The 19,456-nt window shown below is 43.9% G+C and overlaps 1 protein-coding gene and 1 long non-coding RNA gene across 4 annotated transcripts in view; one reads left to right on the top strand and one right to left on the bottom strand.

Annotated features, from left to right (window-relative positions):
- ets1 (v-ets avian erythroblastosis virus E26 oncogene homolog 1) overlaps positions 1-13,043 on the top strand; it is a 40,864-nt gene extending 27,821 nt beyond the window's left edge. For 2 of the 3 annotated variants that reach the window (XM_030398362.1, XM_030398378.1), the window contains 7 exons: positions 51-170; positions 891-1,091; positions 1,389-1,466; positions 2,430-2,675; positions 3,964-4,224; positions 9,131-9,249; positions 9,556-13,043. In XM_030398362.1, coding sequence (XP_030254222.1) covers positions 51-170; positions 891-1,091; positions 1,389-1,466; positions 2,430-2,675; positions 3,964-4,224; positions 9,131-9,249; positions 9,556-9,771 — 1,241 coding nt within the window. In that variant the 3' untranslated portion in view covers positions 9,772-13,043. The remainder of the gene's footprint in view (positions 1-50; positions 171-890; positions 1,092-1,388; positions 1,467-2,429; positions 2,676-3,963; positions 4,225-9,130; positions 9,250-9,555) is intronic. The other variant, XM_030398370.1, reaches the window with a different exon arrangement.
- On the bottom strand, positions 4,155-7,596 carry LOC115570109 (uncharacterized). The gene is made up of 3 exons (XR_003981701.1): positions 7,515-7,596; positions 7,070-7,208; positions 4,155-4,256 (listed from the first exon to the last, which is right to left on the bottom strand). It is a non-coding gene; the product is annotated as an uncharacterized LOC115570109 (long non-coding RNA).
- Positions 13,044-19,456: the final 6,413 nt, after the last annotated feature.

Here is a 19,456-nt window from a genome sequence, read left to right as displayed (position 1 = left end):
ATATGATATTAGCATCGTAATTAATGTTCTTTGGGATGTGTGCTTGGCAGATCCGGAGTGTGGAGATGTCCCCCTGCTAACTCCGGGAAGTAAAGAGATGATGTCGCAGGCTCTGAAGGCCACCTTCAGCGGCTTCACAAAGGAACAGCAGCGGCTGGGTATCCCCAAAGGTAACACTGCTTGTACTCTCATTAGTTCACATTTTCATCGGGGGGGAAAAGGAAATCTTATAAGCGACGCAAGGGCTCTCGAAAAAAACCGACCCCCAAAATGTCACATGTCAGGCCTGCGCCTTCATTAGAATGCTTCGCATGGTAGCCTGCTTCAGATCATCCGGCGAAGGCCCGCTCTTTTGAAGGTTTCGCTGAAAACCAGGAGACACCCAGTTATCCCAGCAGTGGCCCTTACATTACATACATTTCACTCCGGGCAGACTGACTGACTGCAGCATCCAGAGAATGTAGCCGCGGAGACAGACGGTGAAAATAACGAGTTAGCTGCCTAAATGGAGGCTGACCACAGGGCCTCCTCGTGCTGTTTGGAAGCCGCAGGACTTTGTATATGTGTCTGTGTAATCATACTATATCTGCAGACTAGCTTGTCATTACTGCTGCTGCGACACCCCCCACCACCACGCTGTTTGCTGTTGATTGACTTGTTATGGGTGGACGGGGTATCTTCACCACAGAGAGGCGGCGTGATAGTTGCCGGCGTAATGAAGGATCCTCTCGCGGCGACAACGGCGCATACTACAGAATGCGTCGCAGCGCAGAGTGTGATAATTAAGAGCCTTTTAAGTGTCACCGCTGGTCGCGCAGGTTGAGGCGAGCGTTTGAATCAGCATAACACTGCACTTGAGCTGTGAAAATAACAAACCTGATCCGCTTCAGATCCCAGGCAGTGGACGGAAAACCACGTCGCCGCGTGGCTAACGTGGACGGTGAACGAGTTCAGCCTGAAGAACGTGGACTTCGACAAGTTCTGCATGAACGGAGCCACCCTGTGTGCGATGGGGAAGGATCGCTTCCTGGACCTAGCGCCCGACTTCGTGGGCGACATCCTTTGGGAGCATTTAGAAATGCTTCAGAAAGGTAAGGCAACATTACTCTTGACGACATGTTTATGAACCGGTTTCATAATTTATGTGCATTACAAGATGGTTTTTAAGGCAAAGAGACTTGTTTTTATCTCGCACCCAGTTTTTGATATCACTTCTCGCACCGGTTTAGGTGCTACTGTTCGCATTTGCTGTAGTAACAGGAGACAAAACAGGAAGACGCAATTTAGCTCTGGGCCATTAATTTTTGATAATGCTGGATGCAGTTACACGATACATGGAATCAATGGCGAGGTCACTGACGCTCGCTCTCTATCTATTTTTCATGAAGAGGATACAAAGCATTACCCCATCAATGGACTGACCTCCAACTTCCAGGAATCACGTTATACCTCAGACTACTTTGTCAGTAAGTACTCGTCACACTCAATCGCCGTGCGTAGCACGGGGCTTTAAGTCCTCAGGCACCACGCCAGCTTTAAATTCATAAAATATTTAATTCAATGCATTGTACACATTTCTTCCTGGACAGCTTCTCAGGCACACACACTCTCTCTTTCTTTAATCCTTGGTGATGGGTCTAAGTGTGAGTAAAGCATGAATGGGAAGATAAAGGAGGAGAGGAGTGGTTTTTAGTGTTGTGAAAAAAAAGTGAATAACAAAGATCTATTCCCGTTAATAAAACATGTTTGCATATAACCTGTAGCCAAGCAATGCGAAAATTACGGAAGCCCAGAACAGCCATACTGTCTTTAATGCAGTGATTATGTTTTAAATGCCCTGATCTTGTGATTTAGATTTAGAATTACTTAGATTTTATTTTTATACAATACAAAGGGTATTGAGAAAAAAAGCATTTCATTTAAAAAGTGTGGCTGTTCACGCGCAGAGAGAGTTATACCCGAACACATTTCATTGATCGTGTACAGTGAGGAAGAAGATCTTAATTTTTTTTGGTGAACAGCTAAGCTTGTTTTCACGCGATAACAGGTTGATTTATCTCTTCATCTAGAGTAACCGAAGAGTGATTAACTGTGCCTTTGGCCTTTCTCGGCTTCCGCCCATCTTAGCAAATGATACGGCTTCAGTGTTGGTTTTGCTGAAGCGAGGCACACATCTAATCAATATTCCTGCCTCAAATCTGCAAGACTCATCTCTTGCATTCGTAGCAGTTTTTTGTTTTTTTTCTTCTTATGTTCCATTCGAACACAAAGCATTTGGGCAGCAGCTCAGCACAGCACAGATAATGGCTTTCCTCTCCTCTGATTGATCTTCCTCTACTGTTTTCTTATTTTTTATTTTCTTTTTGTTGGCTCCTTTTCTTTCCTCCCCTGCCATCCATCTACACTCGTTTCCATTTTTGTGTCTCCAGGCTACGGTGTTGAGCATGCTCAGTGTGTCCCTCCTTCTGAATACTCAGAGCCCGGCTTCATCACAGAGTCCTACCAGACGCTTCATCCCATCAGCTCGGAGGAACTGCTGACGCTCAAGTACGAGAGTGACTACCCCGCCGTCATCCTCCGGGACACGCCCCTCAACCCGCTGCAGGCGGACTACTTCTCTGTCAAGCAGGAGGTCGTATCCCCCGACAACATGTGTGTGGGACGTCTCAGCAGAGGTGAGGGGATCGCGCAATGGACACCAGAAATGAAAGTAGAGATTAGAGCACAGCGTAGGATTGGTTTGGGAGAAACGCTGCTTATTGAAAAAATGTGCTGCATAACTGTCGCAATCAAAAGTTTGTTTGGATTGCTTGATAAATGTGTCCACATGTCCCTGCATGCGTGAGTGTGAGTGCGACGCGAATGCTTGTGTGGGTGTCGGGCCGCGCGTGTGATTGCGCCAAAGCTACCAGAATCTTGTCGTGCCACATCAGCGTGCACGTATTAGAAGAAAAAGCAGGCCCTCAGGTTGGTTTTTGCGGTTCCAGCAAACCCGTCTCGTACACTCGAGGCTGTGTTGGGAAGAAAAGAAAAAAAACTCTGTTGTTTTTGAGTGTTACACGAACCAAAGCCACAACGTGTTCTCGCGCTGCCTGTCCTTTATGTAAAACAGCTCAAGTGGTGTAACCTTCAAGAATTGTTTTTTTTTTTCCTCGACTCAACTTTCTGGGTAAGGAGATAGAGGTGTCATCCACAGCTAGCGAGCGTGGGGGTTTTCTCATGAAACTGTTTGCTTTTCTGAATGCACAGGCTTGTTTTCTCTCCCAGTGATGGTTTACAGAGGAATTAGCAGCATGGTTTACATTTATAGCCATAAAAGCCGGGCTTTTCTTCTCACAAATCCCCAGCTGTATAAATGAATAGCATGTGCCGTGTACACTATACAAGCCCCCCCCCCCCTCCCAGTGCTTTAAGCATTTGCCTGTAGGGCATGAGGTCCGATCCCCGCGCGTGACACGCAGCAAGCTTTTTTTTCCGAGGTGCTCGTGCTCTTCCCAAACGTGGGAAAGTATTCTGTAGCACGACTGGTATCCACATGTGGCTTCAATTTCAGCACTTGGAAGATTTGGGCATCGATGGAGGTGCTGCATTATCAGTCAGTTGATAATGACTCGCTATTGAAAGACTCCTCTTATCTTTGTCAAGGTCAGAAATAGCAAAGGCAATTTGTCTTCCATTTAAGATCAAATCCGAATGGTGGTTGTAAAAGGGAAATGAGGTGTGAAATGGACAGAGATGAGGCACTGTATACGGAACAATGTGGCGTAGTAAGAAGGAGAATGAGTTACATTTAACCTTTTTTATGCACTGAAGTGCCACAGTGATGCATTGCTCAACATCCATTCTTTTTTTTCATAGGAAAATAAGATTAAGAGAGTACACATAGTAAAGATCCAGGCTTTATTCATAAGCATGAAAGTGTGACAAACAGTACAAATCTATCTCTTCATCCTTTCCTCGCAGGTAAGCTCGGCGGCCAGGACTCCTTCGAGAGCATCGAGAGCTTCGAGAGCTGCGACCGGCTGACCCAGTCGTGGAGCAGCCAGTCCTCCTTCAGCAGCCTGCAGCGGGTACCCTCGTACGACAGCTTCGACTCGGAGGACTACCCCGCCGCCCTGCACGGCCACAAGCCCAAGGGCACTTTCAAAGACTATGTGAGGGAGCGCTCGGACCTCAGCAAGGATAAACCCGTCATCCCGGCGGCGGCGCTGGCAGGATACACAGGTGAGGACGTGTAGAGGTCGCAGCTTTACACGCTGTGATTTAAAAAAAAAAAAAAAAAAAAATGTTTCCATGAGTCCAACCTCAAAAAGTGGCGCAGCGTTCTGGAGACCTTTTTCCGCAGCAGACTTTTTTTTTTTTTTTTTCAAATGTCATAGCAGGAAAAGCATCAATCATGGCTCGGCTCCATTTAAGTGCACCACTGAGCTAGGCAGCATGCGCGGCGCGAGGGCCGATTGATTTTAGATTTAAGATCCTGTGCTACAAAATGTGATTCAGTGAACATAAAAACAAAAAGAGAGCTTCATTAAAAGGTTGCGTAGACTTGTTTCACGGAATGCATGCAAAGAAAACCCGTTCAGTGGGGAATGAAATTCAGTGCAGCTGTAACACTCATTGATGCTCTGCACAAAAAAAAAAAAGGCCCAGATGTGGCAGCGCCTTAAATGCACAGCTTTTACACCAGAACGAGAAAAAAAAAACACAACACCTTTTTAGCCCTGCCAGCCCGAGTCATGCACTTAACAGGAAACAATAGATCTCTCTCTCTCTCTCTCTCTCTCTCTCTCTCTCTCTCTCTCTCTCTCTCTCTCTCTCTCTCTCTCGCTCACACTCTCTCTCTCTGTCTTCACTTCTCATCTACCTCCTTGTTATCTGCTGCCCGCATCTCAACCTATTTTTTTTTTCCAGGTCGTCCTAGCAACGCGGCTGAAATATAGAAATGATGCCCGCCTGTGCGAAGAGCGCGAGAGTAAAATTATCTCTACATCGCATACTTGTACATGCTCAAAGAGCCGGTTTACGCATGTTCTCCAGGTTCAGTGAGATGTAGAGATATGATCCAAGTCTTACAAAGCAAGTGCACTATTTTGGCATCTGTCATGGTTTTTTTGGTCCAAAAAAGGTGCACACAAAAAAAAAAAAGAAGATACTACCACTGTTACTACTTTTAACATTTAACACGTTAGAGCCGTAAATTCTGCTTCTGTCCTCGATCGCTGAACATGAACCTTGGAACACTGGAGACGGAAACTTTTCTTGCATCGTGCGGTGTGCCTGTTCATGTTAGATACTGTGTTGACACGTGAACATGAAACTTTCCAAATCATGCACTCTTTAATAAGATGCATATTAAGCCTTCATAGTCATGAGTAGGACTGCAAGAAACATTTACTTTCATCACTGATTATTTTCACAATTGAGGGGTTTTTTTTGCACAATTCCCTCCATCTATCTTCTTGCTATGTATTTAAAAAAAAGTGTTTTTTAATGGATTGTCACAATTTCCAAGAGCACAAAATGACATCTACCAAGTGACTCATCATTTACTGTCATTAATAGCAAAGAAAAGCAGCCAAACGTCACATTTAAGAGGCTTGAACCAGCAAATGTTTGACAGTAGGTTCTCAAAATAGTTGGCAAATTCTTTCAATCGACTACTCGATCACCCGCCGCAGCTCTCGTCGTGAGCGTAGGGTTTTATTTGTGTTGGGCGCTCAAGACATACATTTCTGTTTTCGAAATCTGGATTGTAAGAAGCGCCGAACGGTTCCAGTGGAGACACTGAATCGCCTCTTAACGCCAAAGCGTTTGGGACTTTCTCAGCCCCGTTTTAAATTGTAGTCACACGGCGGCGTTCGGGCCAATGTGGGGAGAGGGGAAACCCGAAGCAGATTTCTCAGCACCGTTAACAATGCATAAATCAGATACCAGCAGACTGCCCCAAAGTTGGTATGCGCCACCTAATTGGTCATCTGTACGGTTCTTGGTTGAAAAGGCGCTTATAGAACAACGAGTCATTCATTTGTAATGATGTTGGAAAGATGTTGTAATGTATGTATAATCAAATAAAGAGGAGCAAGACGGTCTGAAAGCCCCTCCGGTAACCATTAGACGCTGCTCCCTGCACCCTGTTGGACTAAACCGAGAAACTAAAGACAAATGGCTAAAACATAAATTAGACCTTTTTAGAAACTTGCTTTGAAAAAACTCTGTATCCTCTCAAAATGTTAACCTCTTTTATGACATCCTGACGCAATTCACTGCTCCGATCTTGACGTCTGACATGTATCGGTTATTGCAGCGTGACAGATGACTCTGAAGAGCTCGCGTATCAAAAGCCTGGCGAGTGGCTGCTGCCTAATGCATAGTAATGTAGTCCCACTGAGGGAGAATATACTTCCTTCACAGCTGTTTACCCAATGGGAGAAGAGCACCACAGGGGGAAAAAAAAGTGCTAGAATACCCCCAATTTCCCTCTGAAGGGAAAAACGTCAAGCAGCCTTACTCTGGTCCCAGCTATTGTTAGGAGCGGCTGTTATTATAAGGAGAGTGTAGTCCTTCAGAGATTGGAAGCCTTTTTCGCCAAGCGTTGGCGTGTATGTGTGGGTGGACGGAGAAATACAGGAAGAAAGGGAGAGCGAGAGAGCGAGAGAGAGAAAGAGAGAGAGAGAGAGAGAGAAACCTCAACCAAAGTGAGAGAAAAAAAAAAAAAAGTACAAAAGAATCAAACCTCAAAATGAAAACACAGACTTAGAAAATTCCAAATCGATGTTTACGACAGCTCGCTCTGCTCGGCTTCCTGTCCCAGTCACGGGGTGACAGGTGACACTTGAGGCGAGGACAGGGAGCCTGATGATAAGGCTGCCGAGAGATAAGTGAAGCTCAGGTTTTCATCTCGGTGGTTTCCTGTGACAATTTGCCATTTACACCCTTTTTCTCTACATTAACATCAGGCAGCTCAAAAAACACGATGAACTATCAATACTCTGCTTACTCTCTAAGAGCACAAATATACACACACACACACACACACACACACGGTTATTACAGCTTTTGCATTTGTTACCGCATAAACAGAAGTGGGGAGATGTGTTCGTCTTGATAATTCTTGAAGGCGCAGTTGGCAGAGTTGCAGACGTTTTGTGCACCGTAGAGATGTCTGCCTTCCCTCTGATGTAATGGAGAAAGCACTCTGCTCGTGGTGCCTGGAGTGCCAAACAAATACATTTTTGAAGCTCAACAGAAATGTCTCTTTCCAGAAATCACGCACAACCTGGCTTCTCAACGTAACCCACGGATATTGTCTTAAATGGCTTCACGCGGGAACTATTTTCTCTCCGCCGCACTACGCCCTCCTCGGCTGAGGTGTGACGCTAGCTTAGTTAGCAAGCCTCTCGGACACACACGGCTGGCTCTACAGGTGGGAGGGAAAATGTGTATTTTTTATTGCTGGGGTGGACATTTTAGCTGGCTCCTCCTATCTCAAATATTGGAATTCTTAATTCAAATACCTTTTGAGTTGTCCAGGCTGTACCTATGTTATCATTCCGAATCCATAGCCGCGGCCGCAGCCTCCACCCAGCATTCTTGCAGTAGCTACATGTGCTCATTCAGTGTGCCGCGGGTCAGATACTTAACGCTGCTGTGAATGCGAGCGCCCACCCCACCCACCCTTTTGCCACACTCTTTTGCTTTTTTTCAATGAGGCCCATTGTGCGCGGAGGCTCGTAACATATTTTTGGAAAGTTTTTTTTTTTTTTTTTTTATGTCAAAGGGTCGCCTGCATTCTGGCGTGAGAACGCAGGGGGGCTGGTAAAGGGGCACTGTATCTCCCTTATGTGGGTTTCGCTGTTACAGTAGCAGACTTTTGGAATGCGAAGTCAGAGCTTTCTGTCTGAAAGAGCCCCAGTGTTGCGCCGCCACTCATTTTCCAGAAACAGAAAAAAAAAGAAAAGGCCGGGTTGGCTGTTGTCGTGCACCTTTCACCGATCCTAACAGGAGCAGAGAGGGCTCGCAAAGCGCCATTTCAAGTGCTCAGCCCACGCGTCTGTTTCCCTGAAAGCTTTTGTTTGTGTTGTAGAAGGGTACATTTGGTCTTTCAGAGAGAGAGAGAGAGAGAGGTGACTTTTGCTTAGCTTCAGCTTTTTGCTGAGGCGGTGCGCTTGCATAGGCAGGTGTGATTTCTACATGCGAGCCTCAAAAGTGGGTGGGTTAGTGTATGTGCCGAAAAAAAACCACAAGATCAAAGTGTGCTGCAGTGAATCTAGTTCAGAGACAAGCCCAACCTTTTTTTTTTTTATGTTTGTCTTTGTTCTGCTTTCCCTCCGTTTTTTTAAATTTTTTTTTTGGTCTGCAAGATGTTAGAACCTCTCGTAATAGCGCTGGAGTTCACTTTTAACAGGTTATTATATCACTCTTTATCTGTGAAAAAAAATAGAAAATCCACTATAAAATTACAGATGACTTAGCAACCACTCTCTTTCTCTCTCTCTCTCTCACACACACACACACACACAGACACACACACACACACCCACACCCACACACACACAGAGAGTCTGTTCCAGTCCCTAAGATGTGCTGCTGAAGCCTGAAGGCAGCCCCTCTTATTTTAAACTAGTGATTTCATCAGTGTGGAACTCACAGAGACACAGACTCTAGAGTCACATACTGCATAGGGCAACTGGCAGACAAGGGACTACGTGATGAATGGGACTGTTGTATTTAGGAGGACATTTGGTTCCACTGCTGTACTTGAGTCTGACCCAGATTAGAAGGTTTACTTTGTCCCTCTTCAGACACAAGTGAATAATTGCTATGAATATTGAACGCTTTCATACACAGCAAAATTATGACCTGGATTGTACTTTTCCTCTTATCCTTACAGTGCATTAACCGTATATAGATTGTGCATATTTTTCATATAAAATACATGTATATAAAATTTAGCACTTTGAAGCGATTAACTAATAATAGGATCTGGATCTGCATGTCTATTCCCTGAGCTCACCCTTATTAAATTAAATCCACACACCGTGCAGCGTCCACACCAACAGCGCTGTCTCTCCTCAGTGTAATTGGCTCTCTTCTAAAACGCACACCTTCTCCTCTCCCATCTGTTCCGCAGGCAGCGGCCCCATCCAGCTGTGGCAGTTTCTCCTGGAGCTGCTGACCGACAAGTCGTGCCAGTCCTTCATCAGCTGGACAGGCGACGGCTGGGAGTTCAAGCTTTCCGACCCAGATGAGGTGAGAGGTCGCGACCCCGCTGGTCGCCTGGCACACGCGCTGGGAGGTCCTGAGCAGTTAGCCAGATGAACAAGATGTCTTCAAAACATTTGCATGCCTTGTTTGGCTCCATCAGTCTTTTTTTTTGGGAAGGGTTCAAACTTTGCTGGTTTTGTAATAGTGGTGTTTCATTTCACAATGCGGATGATTCTCACATGACGACACGATGTGGACGTGACTTTGAAAGTAATTTGTTACACATGAAGCATCTTATTTGTAAGTGCTTTGTGAATCATGCTAACGGGATTTTGCCTCTTGTTATTTTAGGTCGCTCGGAGGTGGGGAAAGAGGAAAAACAAGCCCAAGATGAACTATGAGAAGTTGAGCCGTGGCCTGCGCTACTACTATGACAAGAACATCATCCACAAGACATCAGGGAAACGCTACGTCTACCGCTTTGTCTGTGACTTAAAAAGCCTGCTGGGCTACACTCCCGAGGAGCTCCATGCAATGTTGGACGTAAAGCCCGATACAGACGAGTGAAAGCCGAGAAGCGAACGAAAGTGGACACAAAAGTGAAGTTAGCCACGTGGACTGTGGCTCATAAAGTGGTCTTAACTGTTTGATAGAGTCGGTAAAAAGAAAAAAAAACAAACTTTTTTTGGGGGGGACCAAATATTGTTTTTAATGACTAATTGTGGTCTTTGTCAACTTCAAGCTCCAGTCTCTCGGACCGTGTTTTAAAAAAGAGGGCGCAAGTCAAAAAGCCTGTATCCACACCCTGTTGCATTTGAGATGTGTGTGCGCGCATCTGTGTGTGTGTGTGTGTGTGTGTGTGTGTGTGAGCGTGCGTATGTGTGATTATGTACCGGTATTATTTAGCAGCTCGAGGGCAGATGGAGCGCTGCTGGGTAGAGTTCAGGTTCCCTTCTGCCTTAAAGTAGCACAGCGGGGAGAGAGGAGGACCGAGGGAGAGAGAGAGCGAGCCTGAGAGGAGCGAGAGAAAAGAAAGAAGAGCAAAAATAAAAATGATTCACTCCGTTGTTAGGGTAAACAGAGCAGGCGGAAAGTTCCCGCTTAGAAAAATCAACGGTTGCCAAAATATGAGAAAAAAACAAAAACAAAAAAAACGAGCTACGGAAGGTTTAATGTCATATTTACATACATGCTCACAGTTTCTCTTTGGCAAAGAGTGAGTTTTTTCAGCTTGGACCAAAAAAGTGTTGTTTCTAATTTGTTGTTTGAGGAGCGTATGCTTGTGCCAGTATTATTATTATTATTATTATTATTATTATTATTATTAATAATGTGCAGAACACCCCAATGTAAACCTACCCGGCATATATTGGAAACGGTATTTTCTCTTACGTTGTCAATGAAGGTATTACAATGGAACCAAACCTTAGCTGCCAAGTCTTAACAGTTCTGTTCTCGAGGAGCCTTTTTACTGAAATGTGCTGGTTCGTTTATCAGACAACACTATAGACACACGGGGCCCTGTGCTCTGCAGGGCGTTGAGGACCTGTTGAGATTACTCATAGCCAGAGTGTCTGATAGACAGACAACTGAAAGTAGCCGTTGCTTTTGAAACTGACGCTTTCACCTTTACGTACGTGTTCGCCACCTTGTTAGAGACACATATTGTGACTGAAACTTATGCATTTTTGCATATACCACCAGTATTAAGAAACTGTAGACAATCTTATCGTGGGGGAAAATCAGGAGCCTTTTGGTAAGAGGAGTTGTTCTGATGTGCAGATTAGATGCATCATTTGTCGGTTCACTGTCCATGTTGGTGTTGCTTTAGAAGTGTTTTGTAATAGTCTTGTCCGTCCGTCTGTCCTTCTATACAAAAAAATCACAGGTGGGACAAGTTGAGGGGATGATTTAGCAAAATCCTAAGAATGTCAGATTTTAATTTTTTATTCTTTTTTTTGTTGTGTAGTACATTTTTTTTTGTTTCGTTTTTTTTGTCACAAGGAAGCGGCTGCAGTACAGAATGAAGATACAGTGTGGGAGCAGGGGCAGGCGGTAGAAAAAGTGTTGACCGGAGAGAATGGGAAGTGTACGGGATAGAGGAAGGTGACTGAAAAGGAATCTGTGGATCACTTGTGAGGTCTGACAGGAAAGATGCAAGTTGGCACTGCTCGGAGGTTTGCATTACACGGGGGTTGTGTGCTCGTTTTTCCACCGCCACCGTGGTTGGATGCAGCGTTCAGCATGAAACCTCATCGGAAAAATAGAGGCGTCGAGGACAAAAGGCAGACATTTGTATTTAATTTTTACGTTAATGTGCTACTTATCTATGACCAAAATAATATTCACTTCGTGTATGATTCCACCCATATATATTTTGTGCAGTTTGCTCAGAAGACACGCATAAAGAGTCACTGGTTACATTCGAGCAAATTGGCAGCAGCAGTGGGAACAGTGGCTGTACACTGGCCTTATGGGAAATGCCAAAGTGGAATATCATCTTAGAATACAATGTTATTGTTTACAGTGGCTGAATGTTACCCATATGGATGAAAATAGCTTTTTGAGATGTCTATTTGTACAGATTGTATTTCATAATGCTTTATTGAGACCCAGATTACACAAATAAGCAAGAGACAAAGCAGGAATAATAACCAAAGCCCATGTGAGGTCTTTGGCCACGGTGCTTCGGGTATCGTCCACAATGTTGGAAGACAGGGACCAGAATGCTCTCACGTTATTGGAAAGTGTTGACGTTTCCTCTCATGTTTTTGTTAATATGTCGGAAAGCACACAGACCGAGGACAAGGAGAGGTGCCTTCGCCGATCGGAGCGTAGAAAAAAAAAAGAGATGCTGTATGTGTTCATAATGTGTAATTGGTAACAAAATGCTTGTCCGCCCAAAAAAAATCATCAAGCACTGACTCACTGACCCTCATCCTCGCCCTCATGCTCTTTATCTGACAAAAAAACAACAAAAAAAAGAAACTGATTAGTAATAAGCTGCACTGTACTTTCATTCATTTCTGCATGTTGATGTCAATGTTTCAAAACACTGTTTCTTTGTTCAGGTTCCTTTTCTGGTGTCAGTGTTTTCTGTTAGAAGAGATTTTAACATAATTGTAATGGTTGTCAGTGCCCTGGAAAATGTTTTCTCTCCTCCCTCCCCCCACACAAGGTCATGATATTAGTACGGTTGGCTTCATAAGATTAATGTGCTAAAACAGAACATTGTGTTACATAAAATGTTGATATTTTGAAATTTATTTTGTCAGGAAAATATACTATTGTTAAATGTCACAGATTACAATCTACTGCAGGTCTCATGTATTAATGAACCTTAGTCGGGCAAGTGTGTACACACCGGTAGTTTGTGGCATATGCATATCTCAGAATGGATTCAGAAGGAAAACCATTTCTTTTTTTCTTTTTCTGTTTTTGTCTTTTGGATGTTGTTTTTTTTTTTGTATATTTTATAGTGTCTCTGTATTTTTGTTATGAGATCATTTTTATTGTATTTAGTTCACAAACATTTGAATATTTTTCAATAATTTATATTTTATAAAAGACAAGTGACGCAGACAGCTGGTGCTTTCATGGGAATTTAAAAGGTAGCGCAGGACAAAAAATAATGTAGCGAATTTTTTGTTTTTGTTTTTGTTTTTTTGTTTTAAAATTCTTTTTTATACATAAAATAGACCTGTCTGCTAGAGAAAAAAGGCTGATGCTGGCCCATCAATGATTTCTGCTGGAAAGGTTTTATAAACTGTAGCTTCTATTTCTAAAATGTACTTAATGTACTTCAAAATGTTATAAAATATATGTGAACAAAGATTTCATATTTGCGTGTGGTGTTACTGTTTCGACGAATGTATGTTCAGTCTAATTATATCATGCCATTGACATGTTTCAGTGCTATTATAGCACTGTATACTATCATAGATGGATCAATGGATGGATCCAATGCACAGTTGAGGCTGCAATCGTCACAAACTCGTAGTGGCACAAATCAGTCCAACATATCTGTGTATTGTTCAAATCACCACACTTGGGTTTCTTCAAAGGGCGCCTAGGTTCCCTTTGAAATGCATGCGGGCCATGGTGTGTCCCAGTTTTAACGAGTGCCCCAATGCGCACTGATGAGGTGACGTCAAAACAGAACCAGCACACTGGGGCCCATTCATGTGCTTGTAACTCCGGGCTCATATAAATTCCACTGTCGATAGAAAACATACAGGGCCGTGGCCTGCTGCCCCGAGCAGCACAGCTGTTTGGCCCTACTGCAGCAGCCTTGCAATACGGCCAAAAATACAGATCCAGTGGGCTGTTTTTCACATTCAGAAAACTGCAGTGTGAATGTAGAAACAAAACAGACACAATGCGCATGAACATGTCTTGAACGCCACTTTTGAGATTTACTTTGGGACAAGCTGACATAAATGACAACCGCAATTTCTTACAATGTGAAAATGACAATGATGCTGATCAAATGAGACACACATACTGTATAAATAACATGAAACAGAATACACTGACATGAGTGATTTTACATACTGCAAATCACCCCCAGTGCAAACACAATAGAGCAGTCTCCTTAAAATGAAACCCACATTCTCCTGCTGGACTGCTGGTGGTGTTCTTGGCAGGGGGCAGGCTGAGGTTACCCAGGTGGTTCTTCTCCTGTTCCACCGCCCTCGCTCCGGCTGGGCTGATGATCCAGGCCAGACATGATCGCTGGGAAGGTTTTGAAACACTTGCCCAGACAGCACACGTTCCAACAGACACAGAACCGCATCCAAGCCATTATGATACCACTCATACCTGCGTATTCCACGTCTGAACCCAGACTCAAAGCCTGCTCGCGCAGACACACTTTTACACACTTTTACACGCTCTGCCTTATTCAAAGAAAGCTTCAACTGATTTAAAGCAGTGTTTAAACGTGAGAGACGGCATTGAGCGACATAAAGAGAAGAGGAAGTCTATGCAGAAAGTGAGAACTGTCACACCTGGCAGTCGCAGAAAAGATGTCAGATGATTTCTGCCTCTCTCGACAGAAAGTATCACCTCCTGTCGTCGGCAGCTTACAGCTCTCTCGACACTGGAATGCGGCCCGTTTGTCAGATTTCAAACCTAAATATTTATCTAAAGGGTCTTACCAAGCTACATCTGTCTCCTGCATGGAGTCTTAACATGACTGAGGAAGACAGGGAGGGAGATTAAATGATCCACCGGTGTAGCCATGAAGATTGGAAGTATATAGGGACGCAATTGCATGAAAAACTTAAAACCTCTGGAGTGATGTATTAGGTGAAATCGAAAAAATCATCGCAGCTGCCCTCTGGATGCATCGTCTCAGTCTGTGGCATGGAAAAGATGTGTTTCCCAGTACAGCGTTTTGAGCATTCAGATGATACTGATGAGCGCCAGGCTCTCTACGCTGGCACACAACCTATTTCAGGCAGAACCCATTATCACATTAACAGCGCATGGATGGTAAGGCCTGCGCTCTATGTGCTATTTAGCCATTCTGTTTTCACTCGAGTGTCACTGAGCTATATCAGCTCTCAGAAAGCAGAAGTTCTATATAGTTTAACTCAGAGGTGTGGACTAAAATCACAAATTTGATGACTATAGACTCAGCTGGGGGGTGAAAGACTCAGTTTGGCCTTTATCGATGACTCATGACTTAACTTGGACTTCAGCTTTTTGACTTGAACCTACCTGATACCTGCCACCAAGCCCAGAGATTAGAAAAAAGTAGTCTGTGTTATTTAAAAGGTGATCCACAGATCAATTGATTTCCCTTAATTTCTTAAATCAGCAAATGTTAAAGCTATTCTTAGCATAGTTAATGCTCAGCTAAAGATAGCCTCACATCTAAGTAACTTAACTAAAGTGTGCAGGTCCCCTCCCATGCTTGTACTCGTACTGTAATCTGCCACAATCTTGCTACATTGACTCAAAGAGCATTTGTGAGTTCTGTACGTTTGATGTATTGTTACTCTGTTGTTAAAGACTCTACACTCCAGTCCCTAAAGTTGAAGAGAGGTGGGGGGTTGTACTGAATACTGTGCCTACATCCTGGGGTTTCTCTGCTGAGCACCTTTTTTGATGTTTATAGGTCAGATTGCGCGTTTCGGTGCATTAATGTGGGTTACACGACAGAGTAAAATGATATTTTGAGTTAAAACAACTTACCTGTGTGTGGAAAAATACATGGGGAGGGCATGAACGATGATTGATCACTTTAGGAGAGCAAACTGCATCTCTGATCGAGCGTCTGGGAAGCGCCACTTATTGGACTTTTTAAATTCAATTACTCAACCTTTTAATCAAGCCTGCAGCATCATTTAACACTATTTAAATATCTGAAGCTCGGTAGCAGAGCTTGCTGTTATGCCCAATTGCTATCCTGACATGCACACAACACGTCCTTTGCCTTGGATCAAGTCTTAATTAGTAGCATAACATTCGAAATGGAATAATAGACAGCTCTGTGGCTGTGCCAAATTACAGAATCAGTCTTAGCAAATTCTCGACCCTAAATTGAAAACATGTGGCAGCACAAGGTTTTGTGGTTCTGACAGTAATTTGTAAAAGATTTAGTAAATCTGTCCTCGTATCTTTTAAACCGGTCACACTCATCAGAGCTCGTGAATGTTACCAGAGGAAACTGCTTTTGTGGTCAAACTACAGTGTATGTAGACCGTAAATCTCCACAGAAAGTTACATAAATCTCCATATGAGAATGTTACAGTACATGTGTATGTCATCTACATGAACTGTAAAGATCAGCGCAGCAGAACTGGTATTTTAATGGCACTGAATTAAAGGCTGACCACCCTCTGGCTCCGAAGGAAAAATATAGCTTTTTATATTTCAAGGGACATTAATGGATACAAGGATCAGACATCGGAGGACACAATATTACACAGTCTAAATGTCATTACTGCAAAACCTCTGTCCGCTTTTAACTTAAGAAGCTGTGCTTTGAAAGCCTACACTCGTTGGATTTAAAGGACCTGCTATGTTCAGGATGAAACGCAACTATATCTATCTTCACTGGCCTAATTTAACATCCTCTTCAGAAAAAGAGAATCTCTGTGACGCACAAGAGACAGACTCAGTGGTTCCATTACGCAGAGAAGTTGTGAAATATGACCAGTGTGTCCCAGAGGGCCCTGATGGCCCAACTTAAGACACAGTTGCCTGGGGATACATTCATGTCCTATTGTCCGTCATGGTTGTGCTGACTTTGGCCTGTGTGGACCTCAGCGGTGTCCAGGGACAAACTTGAGTTAGTCCCTGTTAGATCTACCGTGTCTTCTCATGACTGTTACCCCTTTAATCATACTAAGGCCATGGACATACAGTATGCTACATGAGTTCAGTTAAGAGCATAAATGAACTTACCATTATACTTTTTTTTTCATATAAGTAGTTAAAAATGAAAGAAGATGAAAATTAAGGACAATGGATTGTCAATTTTGGATGAGAAATCTCTCATCACATGGCACCCTCCCCTGATTGGCAGGATGACTTTGAGTGGATGTGAAATAGATCGAGTGTATTGGTATTCTTTGTTGTCAGAGCGGAAAAAAAAAACAAGTGGTGTGCACATTCATCTCATGTGTATATGAGTGCAGGACACCTGTACTGCGTTACATGCAGTCATACAAAGAATATATCTAACTCAGTCAGTCATACGAGGGCAAGACCTGATACGCGATCCGATCAAAGTGGTAGTAATGTATCTACAAGCTGTGTTTCCAACGACCACTAAACAACAAAAGCAGAAGAAGAAAAAATAAAACAAGAAGACGCCATGACTGACTATGCACTGCGGCATGTTCAACTGAGACACTAGTAAAAAGAACTGTTTGGTCCCTTTCAAATCAGTTTTCCCCAGTGAACTATGCCAGCAAGTGGTGAATCTGGCGATGGCGGTGTGTCGGCGTTGCTCTGCAGTCGAACACGTCGTACGTGCTAGCGCACATCACAACAACTTACCCTCACTGTTTTCAAGCCTTTAGATGTGAAAGCAGACAGAGCCAAAGACACAAAATCCACACTGCCATTTGATTTGTTTTTTTTATCAGCCCTGCGTAAAAAATGCCTTTACCGCTTAATGCACTTCAAGCTCTCACAACTATCTGCGGCAGGACTGAAGGACACTACATGGAAAACACTGCAGTTCAAGGTAAAAAGAAACCTAGCTTTACACACATTGGATCTTAACCAATATGTGACTCCAGAACCGAGGTACGTGCCGAACTGTTAAAACAAGTTTTTCAGGGGTGTTTGCTCTCTCACAAATAGTAACGTTTGACAACCTGTAATTCGGCAGCTGAAGTCTTAGCTTTCACTTCATTAGTTTCAGCACCTGTCCGTCAATCGAGAAACGCCAGCTCGAGTGACTGACAAGTGCTAGAATTTCTATAAAACGCAGGATTGAAAGAATGACAAAAGACGTTCAAAGTGGAGTGTCTTCAACGGCATTTATTAACTTTCTTATTTAACGGAGTACAAATGACACATAATGGAGGCTAACTGACACTCCAATAATGGCTGTCACAGATAAAACAGCATGTGTCTTAGCTCTAGCACCTATGGTCTCAAGGTTTATCACACAGTCTATGGCTCTCCTGTCCCTCCCCTCCTCCCCTTCAATGTATTGTTGTGTCTGAGATGTGTTGAACCACATGTCTTGGCAGGTGTGGCGACTGTATTATCCAGGCTTATGAAGGGCAGATCCAGGCCGTCCCCTGCTTTGGCTGGCAATTTGCATTTTTATTGCCGTTGTCGCATCCTCAGTTAATACACCATTGACTCCCAGAGCCACCCTTGGACCTAACGGCATCACCTTGCTATCCCACCTGAAATGAGAGTGCCTGGTGGCCCCCGGATCTGCATCGACTGCAGCACAGGTACCAGTCGACCTGGCATTCTAGGACGGAAATGGAGTGTCCTCTCATGTTAATGTGGACTTTCCATTAGGAAAGATGATTGATTTGTGCCGTGCTGTTGCTGTGAATAGGCAATAGACTGGCACAATAAAGGAGTGAGATGGGGCTTTGTGTGCAGGTGAAGCCGTGTGTGAACTAGAGTGTGACTGAATCAGGGTGCCGACGATGGGGGGAGGGGAGAGGTGAGAGGAGGGAAGAGGGGGCTCGGGGACGGAGGCGAGGAGAGATGAGAAATGGAATGGAGGGTTGAATACGGGAGGGTGAAGGTTAGGGGGTGAGACGGAGCAAAGGAGGAGTGGAGGGTTTAGAGGTGCGGTGGGATGGGGAGATGAGCGGTGGGAGATGGCAAAGGTGTGAAAGCTCTCGACTGCATTCATTCATTTCAAACTAGACAAAAGGGGACAGAAGAAAACAGAGAGATCTTCAAGTCAGCTTTCATTTCACACAACTGGTTTGTCTTTGGTGTGTACACCTCAATCCAACAACACCACGTAAGTGGCCTTGATGTTGAATCAACACTTCTATTGCAGAATCTTATCAAAAGTCTAGCGCCTTTTGTGATGTGATTGAATAAACAACTATTTGAAAGCTATTTATTTTGCCATCTCAAGGTCTACATCCATAGCTGTGGCATACAGACATGTTATAGTAGTGTTTGCACAGGCACTATGAGAGAGAAGAGGGGGAGGGAGAGTTCAGCTGGATTAAAACAGGCTTTGGTCACTGTCCAGTTGAACAAGCAAATGTTTTCGCTTTTCTTTGACTGTGAGTCGACTGGGATTCAGCAACTTTCCCAGGACATCTGCTCCTGACGCCCACGTTTGAATCTCCGTCCAATAGGAGTGCTTCCTTCACCCCTAAGACCAGCGGGTGCTGTGCAGTGATTGGCTGCCCGGGCCAGGGCCCAGAAAGAGAAGGCTGAGCCCTGAGAATTTTCCGAAACATTTTCTCCTCTGTCTTGGCTTTCGCCAACATCTGCTTCTAATCAACGTTAGTGAAAAGACCGCTTCTCTTTCTCCCTGCTGTCTGGGTTACACACACACACACACACACACACACACACACACACACACACACACACACACCCACCAGGCAACCTTTTTCTTACAGCTTTCTTGTTGTAACTGTCAGAATATTTGACATTTTAAGGAAAATTATACAGGCATTATCTACAGTGTCTTTTAGATGTAACTTTATACAACTGCTTTTTTGACTGGTATATAGTATAGTATATATATATTTTTTGGTCTTTATACGTGAGGGATCTCATATGCAACTTCTAA

Source organism: Sparus aurata, chromosome 2 (assembly GCF_900880675.1).
Source record: "Sparus aurata chromosome 2, fSpaAur1.1, whole genome shotgun sequence".
Classification (NCBI taxonomy): Eukaryota; Metazoa; Chordata; class Actinopteri; order Spariformes; family Sparidae; genus Sparus; species Sparus aurata.
The sequence above is the reverse complement of the archived record's forward strand: the minus strand, read 5'-3'. Positions and strand labels throughout refer to the sequence as shown.